At 43.2% G+C, this 13883-nt stretch overlaps 1 protein-coding gene across 2 annotated transcripts in view; it reads right to left on the minus strand.

Moving 5' to 3' along the window:
* GRHPR (glyoxylate and hydroxypyruvate reductase) overlaps nucleotides 1-13883 on the minus strand; it is a 74979-nt gene that overhangs the window by 55810 nt on the left and 5286 nt on the right. For both annotated transcript variants that reach the window (XM_068112869.2, XM_068112870.2), the window contains exons 2-7: nucleotides 13679-13809; nucleotides 13121-13193; nucleotides 12871-12987; nucleotides 10118-10206; nucleotides 9913-10017; nucleotides 8293-8428 (exon numbers count right to left, since the gene is read on the minus strand). In XM_068112869.2, coding sequence (XP_067968970.2) covers nucleotides 8293-8428; nucleotides 9913-10017; nucleotides 10118-10206; nucleotides 12871-12987; nucleotides 13121-13193; nucleotides 13679-13809 — 651 coding nt within the window. The remainder of the gene's footprint in view (nucleotides 1-8292; nucleotides 8429-9912; nucleotides 10018-10117; nucleotides 10207-12870; nucleotides 12988-13120; nucleotides 13194-13678; nucleotides 13810-13883) is intronic.

Here is a 13883-nt window from a genome sequence, read left to right on the forward strand (position 1 = left end):
ATGTGACCTTTAAAAGTAAATAAATTGATCCTTGAAGGTGATGAAAACTGATATTGAACTTAATTCACGGACAGTACTGTGTTAAACTTCTGTACGTTTTCCAGAAGTATCTCTTTATTTTGCACATTAGCCAAAAAATTTTTCAACAAAAACAAAAGTTAAATTACGACTGGGATTACGGACAGTAAAATTACAGTTCAGTACGTCGTGTAACCCCCACGAGCATTCAGGAGAGCACGTACACGTTGAGGCATGCTGTTCACGAGGTTTGCCAAGGTTTGGACAGGAATCGCTTGCCATGCAGTGAAAATAGCCTGCTGCAATACACGCACAGAGGTAGGCTGCTGGTCCAAGTTGTCGATTTGACGCGTTAATTCTGCCCACAAGTTCTCTATCGGATTCATATCCGGGGACATGGCAGGCCACTCCATATGCTCTACACCACGGTCAGCAAGAAAGTGTTGGATCATGCGAGCATGATGAGGCCGGGCATTGTCATCTTGGAAGACAAAGTTTCCTCGAAAGGCTGCATGAGCAAAGTTTCTTCCAGAATGGCCCTGTACTTGAACTGGTTCAGGTTTCCATTCAGAACAACCAGGTCAGTTTTGCCCCCTGCATGAAAAGCAGCCCAAACGGTCACCCCACCACCTCCAGCTTGGACTCTTGGCACAATACAATCTTCGTTATAGGCTTCATGCACTTGTCTGCGCACTCGGTTGCGGCCATCTTGACGATAGACCAGAAATCTAGACTCGTCACTGAAGGTCACATGATTCCAGTGTCCTGGCTGCCATTGACGGTGCTCTCTGGCCCACTGCAATCAGCGCTGGCTGTGTTGTCTGGTCAGGCATGGCTTTCTCAGGGGACGCCTGGCACGATAGCCTGCTTGAACCAGTCGTTGGTCGACTAGCCTTCTGGATACAGGCACATTTGTCAGTTGCTGCCACTCAGCCCGAAGCCGATTAGCTGACTTGGTACAGCCATTGCAGACTAACCGGTGCAGCTGGCGATCATCTCTCCTTGTGGTTCTGCGGGGACGTCCTGGCCTCGGTATTGGAGTAGGGACACCCCTCTGAGCATTACGTTTCAGGATCTTTGACACCTGACCTTGAGTGATGCCATACTGCCGAGCAATAGCACGCTGTTTCATGCCGGAATTCCGTAAAGCCACCACTCCATGACAAACAGCATTGTCGAGTTGACGGACCATCTCCAGAGGAAGCGGCAATAACTTTTGTAGACGTGCAGCAGTTGTTTTCCACTAACACAGAACGCAACAACCCTTATATACACGATTGTGAAGCCAATCGTCAAATGTACCTGTCCTTACATTTTGTCACGCCACCTGTGATATTGTCCTGTTATTGACTTCTTGCTGCGAAAGACAATCAGTGACATGGTTCTTTTAACAAAGAAATCACCGAAGCGTCAAAGAAATTCAGAAAGTAAACCCAAGTCAAGAAAAAATAATATTCCATATTAAATGCCAAGTCTGTATATTGTTACGGATTCGGGGGTCGGCTCTCCCCTTCTCAAGGGGGGGTTAATCCCCTTGTCCTTTTAAGCTGGCCGTCCCGATTCCTGGAAGCGACAACGCTCCTCCCGGTCAGTCTTGGGTCGGGTGATTGGTCAATTTGGGTCCCAAATACCTAATTACCAACACCGACCCCGAGCAGGGAAATAACTCCCGCTCGAACCACGGATAAGATGGAAATTGCCGAGCGGTTAGCAATCCACGGCCCGAGCCATTAACCAAGAGACTAAACCCGATCCTAGCGGTTCCGAAATCGTGCCACAGGTACTCAATGGAAAGAAAGGACGGAGGCGATCGGATTAGGGAAAAACCAAGAAATAACAAGGTGAATTTATTTACAAGCAAAAAGAGGAGGAAAGGAAAGAAATATACAAGGAAGAAGAAGAAGAAGCAGGACACAGGGCAGGCTTACCTATACAGTCTTAACTTAACGACCCCAAACGAACATACACACTCACGCGGGGATTGTAGCGGGAAGGGTGGAAGGTCCAGATAGGTCCAGGTAGACGGGATCCAGGCTCCAATCGACCCCCGCCCAGGCTCCGGTTCCGCAGGCAAAACCGTGGTGGTGGTGGTGGTCAGCAGGCCGGCAGCGCTCCACGTGTCATCGACCGCGAGCGGACCTTACGTATAGGTGGGGGGACTGGATGCTGCGTACGTAATACGTTTCGAGCCAACTCTCTCTTTCTCTCAATGTTCGTTGGGCGCAGTTCTTTCGAAAGGAGTCCGTTTGCAAGGTGCGTATATCCTCCAGTCCTTCAATAACGACGGTCCCCTGCGCAGTCCGTAAAAGGAGTTCGTTCTGATGAGCACCGCTGGATAAGTCCTTTGAACGGGCTTTGCGCTCGCGCTTATATAACGCACTTTCAGATCAATCCGCGCGCTTGGAAACCACGCCCGCCAGCGAGCTCACCTCAGCCCTGGTTGGCTGGTAAGGGCTTACCGGCTCCACCTTTGATGGCTGGTTGACAGGGCCACACCTTGTCCTTGGCCCTCCGCCCCCTTCTTCCTCGAGCCGACCGCATGGTTAATGGCGGCACTTGGGCGGAAGCTCAGCGAGGCAGCGAACGCTGCTAACAAAAAGGCGCGTAATAGAATTGGGAGAGAGAGATTTGAAAAGAAGCGAATGGGGCCTATCTTATTTGATTAATGCAACGCAGATTCAACTATTGGGAACACGGCCTTATCTAAGCCACATACTAATGAAATAACTAAAGTTCCTATGGTGGCCTACGTGTTGCATATGGACTAATTAAGGGTGTGACCTTTAACCTTTTAATAATGGAATATTTACAAGTATTATTTACAAGTGAGGGTTCTAAAACCGCAACAATATATACATATATATATATATATATATATATACAAGATCCCACCCCTCCCCCCCCCCCCCCTTCCCATGCCTCCCCCCCCCCCCTTCCCATGCCTCCCCCCCCTCTTCCCACGCCTCCTCCCCCCAAGCCTTCTCCCTCCCACAGATCTCCCGATGTCCCTGCTCTCAAATGTTGTGTTTGTGTGCTTCCCCTTCTCTCCCCATCTTGTTTACCGCTGCCCTTATTATATACTTTGTGTGTCTGTTTGATTTTTTTTGTGTGATAAATGTTAGCTCTTTCACGAGCCTCGATTCTGTACACAAAAAAAAGAAGAAGAAGAAGAAGAAGATATTTAACCATATCCATTTTAAAAAATCATGACATTTTTGTTGGGAAATCTCAATGTTCTCAAGCATGCAGAATGCAAAAGACTTTATGGCCCCACTATAATAAGTGAAGGTTGTCAGACTGTTGCAGAGGGAAGCACACTTACCTTTGAGGTGTCTTGTCTGTGTTTGATTCCCACCCGGACAATAAACTGTTGGATTGGTGGTTTTTAGGTAGGGCGTTGCATCAAAAAGCCCGCCGTCCTTTGGATGAACGTTTCGCCTAGTGTCCCATTGCCTAGCATTAGTTGGCACACGTTAAGTCCCCAAGGTGTTTCCAGCAAAGAGTAGGCAAGTTATCGCTGGAACCCTGAATGAATTATTAATTCCTGGCAACACTGCGGATAGCAATTGGTCTGGTCTTCTCAGATATACCGAGGCACCAGTTGAGGCTGTTTGCCATATCAGAGTGTTATTGCTGTGCTGGCAGCAACTCCCACACTATATAAGCAAAGTCATGCTCCCAGGTGTTCACAAGCTTCGCATGAAGGACCATCTTTGGCTATTAAAGACAAACAGGACAAATAAAAACGCAGCTCATCAGGTGTTTAGAACGCCCTCTGCTGGGCTCTCTCTGGTTAGCTGATCATAAAGGAAGAAATAGCCTTTTCTGCATCAGGAAGAAGTGGCATTCTTGAGAAGCTGTGTAGAGCCCACACTCTAGGCCAGATGAACTTCCTCCCATATGGCACTTCTTTACACTGTAGAATACAAAACTGAAGGCGATTGGATGCTTTCAGGAAGTTGCCAAGGCAGAGTGTTTGCTTCCCTCACACCTCTGACATACTACAGGTCTAACTATTTTTTCCAAACAATCTTCTGGTCTTGTTGGCAATAATCATCTGCACCTCTTTTACTCAGTCCGTTCAAACATGCTCATTACCAAACCAACCCCTTGTTTGCATCACAAGGTCAAGTCTGGTACATCACTTCCAACAGATCTTCGCTTTTTTTTACTGCCTATAGTGGTCTTCAAGCCTCTTTTCAGTCTTGCTCTCTTTACTCAATAAAAGTGGCAGCTCATTATTTTACATCATTTATTACGTCTATCCCTGAGTCTAATGTAATGTTGACCACACCAAAGCTCAGCAACTCTTTTTGTTGGCTCCTTAATCAGGAACAGGGAAAGTGATGGTAAGAAAAGTAGGGAAAGGAGGAAGTCTGGTAGATCCAACTCCCTCCACTTGATGTTCTCAATTATATTTGATGTTCCCACTAGGATGTGGAACCTCTGCCTAAGTCAGCTATCCCGCAGTCTCTGACAAGTTTGTTTTGTGGTGCTGAGGAGGGTTTCTTCTCATTCAAAACACCAATAGACACTGGCGTAGACCAGTCACACACAAGACGCAATCCCACCAGCGCATACACCATCTTTGCTGTTCCCTCAGTGCACACACACACTGGTTCACGCTTCACTCATATCTGCATTAGCAGGCTGTCCAACTATGTTGTGCTGAGAAGCATGGTTGGGACGAATTCACAAGCACATCTAATCATGTTATACTCCCTTTTGTCCAATGGGAACACTCTCCCCACAGACATCGATATGCACACATATCCAGCTTCTTCTGTACTCGTACTAGCTTGTGCTCGCTTTCAGCTATTTGTGCTATTATGTTGCACACAATAGCCAGCATAATCAGCACTAATGGGCCAGATCCCCCTGTGTATACTTGGACAATCCACCTTTCCCTTTACACTTTGTCACTGTTAAGTGTACAGTCCATTGCCCAGACCCTGATTGACTCCCCTCGCCCGCATTCCACACTTATGGCTGCACACGTCTCAATCCAGCATCCCTCGTATTGGCCTCTTACTCCAGCATTCCCCATATAAGCCTCCCACCTCAGCCTCCCCCATGTTAGCCTCTGTCTCATGACAGCATCCCTTATTTTAGCTACTTTTCATCCCAGCAGCTCCAGTATTAGCCTCTCACCTATCCCCCCAGCGAGTCACCTTCCTCAGTACTCCTGCCATCTACATAGGTGGATTTTGCTGGTTGCACAAATATTACCATTTTTGTAGAAATCCATAGAGAAGCTTGTACAATGTCACATGTAGTACTCTTAGTATTAACAAGCATTCTGAGTATTGCGCTGCAATACATGTCCCATACCGGCAGCCTGTCGTCCGGAAAACTGGTGGGGAAATTACCAAGGGTCCTTTACCCACAGGTTCTGAATCGTTCCCAATCGCTAATTACCTCAGGACGAGCTCACCTGTGATTCGCACTCGGGACTTCGATTTATACATCTTGCAGACAGGTCAGCAGAAGCACGAGAAAATAGGTTGTTGATAAAGAACCTTTCGAGTCGCTAAATATCAGTAATTTAATATATTTTCCGGTTCACGATCAATGATCGATGTGTATATATATATATATATGTTGCTCGGCTTGGCTCCGCCCCTCCCGAAAGTGCGCGCTGTGTCGCGCTTTTGACGTTCGCGAGACGAGGCTGAGGGCGCGCGGTGCGGCTTGAGGAGAACTTTAGAATAAACAAAGTGCCATAACTTTGTCAAAAATGATCGAAACGTCGTGAAGTTCGAACTCGATCTGTAACTTATCATGAGGAAACCATGTACTAAGTTTGAAATCATTAGCATTAAGAGTTTAGAAAAAAAAGTCCGGAAAACTGTTCTTTGCGTGACGGACTGACAGACTGACAGACTGAGACAGAGGGACGGTGTGCAAACCTATAGTCCCCTCCGGTGTACACCGGTAGGGGACTAATAAGAGACATCAGCATACCATTACATTGATTTCAAGGACATTTGTAGACTATATACACATTTAAATTTTGGGATCCGGCATCATGAGCTATGTGCTAAAATGAGAATGCCAAGCAGGCCAGCGTTTCTCTTCTTCCTCTACATGTTCCTCATCAGTTTGCCCTTGCCTACCCTTCCACGTGTAAGAAAGCATGCCATACAGTCGTCTATCATTTGGCTATTTTGCAAGTATAGTACATATGAACAGAACGAAAAATTTAAATTAAAAACATCTTGGGAAAAAGACCAAAAATAACGACAGCAATAACAAATAGACTATCGATTATTTGACCACACGCTGAAAAAGACAAAGGGGTTAAATTTTTTGTTTACTAGTCCAGCAGGGAAATTAAATTAGTCCAACTTTGGAGTCCTCTAGAAATCACAAGTTTCCATCCAGCAATCTATCAATATATACACAGCACCTTCAGAAAGTATTCACACCCCTTGACTTTTTCACATTTTGTTGTGCTAAAGCTTGAATTTAAAATGGATTATATTGAAATTTTTGTCACTTATCTACACATAATACCCCATCAGGTCAAAGTGGAATATTTTTCAGAAATTCTTACAAATAAATTTCAAATGAAAAACTGAAATATCTTGAATAAATGTGTTTTCAACCCCTTTGATATGACACTCCAAATTAAGCATCCAATTTCCTTTGATCATCCTTGAGATGTCTCAACAACCTAATTGGAGTCCACCTGTAGCCAATTCAATTGATCGGACATGAAATTGATTGAATTGAAAGAAACGCACCTTTCTGTATAAGGTCCCACAGTTGACATTGCATATCAGAGCAGAAACTCTACCATGAAGTACAAGACACTGTCCATATAACTGCAAGATATAATTGTGAGGAGGCATACATCGGGTGGAGGGTATAAAACAATTTCTAGAGTGTTGAAAATTTCCAAGCGCACATTGAGCTTCATCATTAGGAAATGGAAAGAATATGGAACTTCCCAGAATCTTTCTGGAGCTGGCCATCTAACCAAACTGAGCAACCAGGCAAGAAGGACCTTAGTCAGGGAGGTGACCAAGAACCCAATGACCACTCTGAAGGAACTACAGAGTTCCTTGGTTGAAATGGGAGAACCTTCTGGAAGGACAACAGTCTCTGCAGCACTTTACAAATGTAGGCTTTATGGGAGAGTGGTCAGACGGAAGCCACTCCTGAGGAAAAAGCACATGACAGCTGGTGTTTGCAAAAAGGCAGGTGAAAGACTCAGAGCATGACGCAAAATATTCTGTGGTCAGATGAGACAAAAATTGAACTCTTTGGCCTGAATGCAAAGTGCTGCGTCTGGTGGAATCCGAGCACAGCTCATCAGTCATCACCCATCTAATACATCCACTACCATGCTCCCAACCGTGAAGCATGGTAGTGGCAGGATCATGCTATGGGGATGCTTTTCAGTGGCAGGGACTAGGAGACTAATTATGGTAGAGGGAACAATGAATGGAGCCAAATATAGGCAAATCCTTGAGGAGAACTTGCTTCAAAGTGCAAAAGATGCAAAAATAACTTGCTTCAAAGTGCAAGACTGCAGCGAAGATTTATGTTCCAACAGGACAGTGATCCCAAGCATAAAGCCAAAGCAACACTGGAATGGCTTCAGAACGAGAACATGAAATTCCTTGAGTGGCCCAGGCAAAGCCCAGACTTGAACCCCATTGAAAATCTGTGGAATGACTTGAAGATTTCTGTTCACTGATGCTCCCCACCCAACTTGACAGAGCTTGAGGAAATCTGCAAGGAAGATGGGAGAAACTCCCTAAATCCGATGTGCAAAGCTGATACAGACATAACCAAGAAGAATCAAAGTTGTAATCACTGCCAAAGGCGTTTCTCCAAAGTATTGCCTCAGGGGGTGGAATACTTATGTAAATTAGATATTTCTGTATTCATTTTCAATAAGTTTGTAAAGATTTATAAAAACATGTTTCACTTTATCATTTTAGGGTATTTTGTGTAGATTGGTGTAAAAACAATTTTTAATCCATTTTAAATTCAGGCTGTAACAACAAAATGCGAAAAAGTCAAGGGGTGTGAATACTTTGTGAAGGCACTGTATTAATTAGTGCTTAATTAAGTATCCTAATATTAAGCTAGTGACTTGTGCAATGCAGTAGACTGCCAACTACACCATTTATGTTATGCCGGACTGTGTAGTTGGCAATCTCCTACCTCCTTCAAAAGCTTTCTGGAAAGAGTGTGACTAAAAAACCCAAAATGCCGAAGTGTTACAAGAAGAGTCACAATGTCTTGAGAGAACATACAGACCTGCTGGTATTGATGAAAATAGCAGAGTTTTTCATCTTCCGGAATGCATCCTCATTAACCATTCCCGCCGTCTCAGGGGTCAAAGAGCAGCAAAGCACCACAAAGTCCGATTCAGCCAGTAGAGTCGGCAAGGGGACTTCGGAAAAGAAAAATATGAACACTGAAATCCAAATTATGTAAACCTACCTCTCCCCAAGAAACAAAATCAAATCATAAACTAGAAAGCATTTGAAAATGCAAAGTCCGTCTACATCCACATTGTATTCAGACTTGGTCTTCTTCCAAATGTTAAACATGACGAAAACCGTTTGAACGACACACAAAAGTTGACACTATTAGGCGACCTTGACGTTTTGATCTAAAAAAAAAAACCCCAATTGGCTTCTAGCTTTTGATTGTTGAACAAATTCAGTACCCAACTATGCAAATAAAACCAATTCAGTGACCAAATATGCAAATTCTTAAAAGTTCAGGTCAATTGGATGAAAATTTACAATTTTATGTGACGCTGTCCTTTTGTCCAAATTATTAATTTGTCATGTCCATATTCTTATAATAAAGCTTTGTTGAAAAATTGATGGCAAAACTCAAATGGTAAATTAAAATTTCAGGTCAATTGGATGAAAATTTACAATTTTATGTGATGCTGTCCTTTTGTCCAAATTATTAATTTGTCATGTACATATTCTCATAATAAAGCTTTGTTGAAAAATTTATGGCAAAACTCAAATGGTAAATTAAAATTTCATGTCAATTGGATGAAAATTGATGATTTTAGGTGATGCTGAACTTTGACCTTTTGACAAAATTATTAATTTGTCTTCTCCATATTCTCATAATAATGCTTTGTTGAAAAAAAAGTTACAGCCCAGACAGACACACAGAAGTGACTGCAAAACCGCTGCGCAGGGAACAGGCTGACTTGCTCACATTGCCAGTGAACCAATACAACAACAGTATACTTAGTACATTGGCCACAAGCAGAAATAAACAACCTGGATACCAAAACAAGGAAAGTGCTAACGATTCACAAAATGTTCAAAATAACCAGCACATCCCAAAGCTATACCTGTTGAGACGTGAAGGTGGCACACCCTCATGTAATTGAATCGGGTGCAAACAACAAATGTACGATTCGTCATATTATATTATACCCAATTTACTTGCTATATTTATCCAAGAACAAGTGCAATGAGAAAATGCAATACCTGAAAGTGAAATGGCAGGGAACGCAGCCCAAACAATTCCAAATGAGACGAAGGATAAATTACAAAACAGAACATCAACAAATATCGGCAGAAGAACAGGATAGCAGGAAAATAAAAAGAAACAAATATCTGAGCAGATGGGAAAGAGGATCACTTGAATAGTTACGAGGATAGCTAAAATGGGATGCACACTGTTATTTGACTATACAATGGAATTATAGCTGTTAATTGCAGAGAGGCAAAACAAGATGGTAAAATCCTTTTTTTCAGATAGTAGGAGATTTAGCTGGCAGGTATGCCAATAAAACACCTGCAAACAACCACAAACCTACCTCATCGACATAAGCATTAAGCTGCATTTAATATACTTGGACATTACAAAAAGGTTAGGAAAGAAAATGTATAAACTCACCAAAGTCAGCACCTAACCGGTCAGCTTTATCTGGTTTGGGGTGCCTTCCACAATACAGAAACTTTTTCACTCCAAAAGGCTTCAAACGTTCTGCCACTCCACAGCCTGCCACACCAGGCCAGGGAATGCTATGGTTACATATTTACTTTTGCAATAAATAAACATGATCAAGAAATCATTATGCAGCATCAGAAAGCGAGCTCACCAATCTTCCCAAGGCCCACAATGCCCACAGTGCTGTTGGAAAGGCCTTGCCCGCACATCCACATTGGCTTCCACGTGCTCCACCCACCACTGTGTGACACAAAGCAAAATGGTCGTTACTGTGTGACTGCTACTAGCCATGAAAGTGCTTCAACTCCAAAAACAAAAAGAGGGAAGAAAAATGGAAAAAAGGACATTTTTCAGGGTAATCGCGGAAGTTAAAAACATGTGAATATAAACTCTAACAATTTGACAGGTTATCGATATTAATAAGGAACTAGACTTTCTGGCAAAGTCTTATCAAAACTTTAAAGCAGTAACAGCCAGAGTTCAAAGAAGGAACTTCAGCCTTTCCTGAAAAGGGGTGTTTAAATGTACGCAAACATCCGGTTTTCATTCCTGCACTCCCTTGGAGTTTCTTCAGTATGTATGCAACGTTTCGGGCCACTAGGTTTCATGGTTTTGTAGTTATGGAGGATGGACACACACACACACACACACAAACACACACACACACAAACACACACACACACAAACACACACACACACAAACACACACACACACACACAATGACTAACTGACTGACACACACTGACATTTATTATTACTTGTACACCCACTCGGTCTGTACGGGAGCGGCAGGAAGGGTCATGTTATCATCCTCCCTGGGATATAGAGATTACAGTAGATCTAGGTTCGGGCCTCAAAAATGTCGGGAATGTGTTCAGTTATCAAGTTTCTTGTAGAGCACTCAAGCAAGCACTCCATTCATAACTGTTGATGAGGAACGGCTGGCTAGCTGCTTGGTAACTGAACACACCCTGGGATTCCTCCTTTCAGTTTAGTATTAAACAGCAGTCGCGACTGTAAAAAGGTTAATAATATTTTTGGGGTGCCCCACGAAAAGGTATTTATAAATGTTAACATGGCGTTTGTCCAAGGAGGAAAGCCCCTTGGGGAGAGTATGTATTTTGTATTACTGTTAGTATTTATTTTGTTTTGTAATAACATTAATATTATGCTATTATCATTAGTATTGTTACCCTCGCAGGAGGGTTCGTTTGTCTGTTTGTTTGTCTGCACAGAATAAATATGATTTTATCGGCAACCATTGGCCCGATTGACAGGAAATTTCGACCAAAAGTCCAATTCCACCTGTAGAATTTTTAATGATAATTATGACGTCATAATTCGACAAGTACAAAACTTCATCCGATCAAGATTAATTTTCTTGTGCGTCATCTAAGGATAAATTGGTGGAGGGAAAAAATAATAATGATGAAGTCATAGGTCACGTGGTTCGGCCGCCATCTTGGAAAAAATGAAAAACTTTGCACCTCTATCTCTGAAAGTGCTGCATAGAAAAAATTGAGACATGGCTCATTGTAAAGAACTCTCCATGTGGAATAAAATATGCTAATGCTATCATAGGTGCCACCATTGTGACGTCATAATTCGACAAGTACAAAACTTCATCTGATCAAGATTAAATTTCTTGAGCGTCATCGAGCTAAATTTTATTTTATTTTATTTTATTTATTTTTTTTGTATACAAGATCGAGGCTCGTGAAGGAGCGAACATTTATCACACAGAAAGACAAACCGACAAACCGACACATAACCGACAAACCGACACATAAAACAAAAAGCATCGGGAGCGGTAGACAAGATGGGGAGAGAGGGGGAAGGACACAAACACAACATTTGAGAGCAGGAACCGAGAGACATGGAGACATCGAGAGAACTGTGGGAGGGAGAGGGCTTTGGGGGGGGAGGCATGGGAAAGGGGGTGGGAGAGGCATAAAACATATGGACACTGCCAGGACTACCAGGAAAGAAGTTGGAATTACAAACAAGGTGGATCTGGGGTGAATTAGTGGGGGTAGAAAAGATCAAGGTTTTGGATGGGGGAAGATAAGAGATGGTGGTGAACAGCTGTTTTAAAGACCTGGAGGGAGGAGTGGGATTGAAGGGAGTGTGGGAGTTTGTTCCAGAGGCGGGAGAAAAGAGGAATGAAGGAGTGAAGGTGAGCAGAGAGCCGAGATTTTGGCAGTTTAACCATCAGAGGCTTGCTGGCAGATCTTGTGCGACCTGTAGGAATATTTGGGGGACAGAGCACAGAGAGAGCTGGGGGAGCAAGGCCGGAGAGGAGTCGTGAAAATAAATTGGTGGAGAAAATAAATAAATGACGTCATTGGTCACGTAGTTCGGCCGCCATATTTGTTTTTAACATAAAAGCCTTAAAAACCACTGAAAACACATCCTGGCGAGGGTCTGCAATCTCTGATTGCTTTTTCTGTTATTACTTTTGTTATAAGAACCAACCTTGGAAAAATGCCACGATTAGCTATCTTAGCACGGATATACACCAAAGCACAGATTTTGTGCAAGGTGAAAATCCCCCTTGGTGGATGGGAGTGAGAGGGGGGGGGGGGAGGGGATAAATTGAGTCGCTACAAACAACTCATCTGACCCTAAGTCCTCCTGTCAAATTTGGTTGAGATTGGTTAAGTAACGACCTAATGTATCGCGGTCGAACAAAGAGATACCAAATTGCGTATTTTAGTATGACTACAGATACCAGTATTCATCGAGAAGAATGGATGTGTGAGTGAAATGAAAAATATTCCGTATATTAGTTATGACAGCACAAATAAAAACGCCATCAATAAAATGAGAATGCTATTATTTCATGACCCGACGTGGATTATCGTATTGACAAGCCAGAATGACCCACATTCATCTGCTCCCACCTTTTAACTTCCGCGGCAGCCTCAAATAGGCGACGTGCGGTGGCGAGTAATAGAGCAACGGTAATCTCTGCTGTGGCATCAGTCAAAACATCAGGTGTGTTGCCCACCCTAATATTCCTGTTGAAAAGAAGATTTGATATTTAGATAAATAAATGGATAAATGAATGAATAGGGACAGACAAAAAGTAAGGGACATTGGACACTACTCAACATCACGACTGAAAATATCCCATGGGATTTATTTACTTACCTTTTCTTGCACTCTTCAATGGCGATGTGATCGTATCCCACAGACAGCGTGCTGATCACCTTCAGATTGGGACCTGTAAGATGTCAAACAATGCGTGTCGCACCCACACTGGCAAGGGTCATTCCAGGTTAACATTTAAAGTAGCAACACATTACAATTGTTTTACCACGTGATGGTCTTTTTTGAATCACACAAGATGCTAATTATAATCGTGACTTGTTAAAGTGACCAAAGCTCAAACAACAGACATAGGCGTTTGCTCGTAAATAAACTCGCACACAAACCCATCACAAATCATTGTCGTACCCAAGTCGCCCCGTCTACATCATTGTAAAATAATGCATGACACATCGATTTTAAATCTTTCATGTTGAGTAATTTGAGGCAAGGGGCATGGCATACAAGGAGATAGGAGGGGTGACAGCAATGGCTATGTGAGAGGAGTGGATGCTGGAGGAGTGAAGCTGTGAACATGTGGACAGGAAGGGAGAACTACCTCGGAAAGGTGAGATGGAGTAGATCCATGTACCGGGTGGAGACGGGGGCATTCGGACTCACCAGCTGCATCCAGAACTTCCTTGTCAATGTAGTCCGAGAGCAGGCATAAGATAGCATGGATTCCTGGGGCTCTGCTCAGCAGCTCAGCATGTGGCATTGATTCATCAGAATCCCATTGCTGTACCTCACACCTTATGTCACATCAAGCAAAGACCAAGTAGAAATATCTAATTTAGAACTTGAGTGATTCCGAGATACTAAACTT

Source organism: Myxine glutinosa, chromosome 4 (assembly GCF_964187855.1).
Source record: "Myxine glutinosa chromosome 4, kmMyxGlut1.1, whole genome shotgun sequence".
NCBI lineage: Eukaryota > Metazoa > Chordata > Myxini > Myxiniformes > Myxinidae > Myxine > Myxine glutinosa.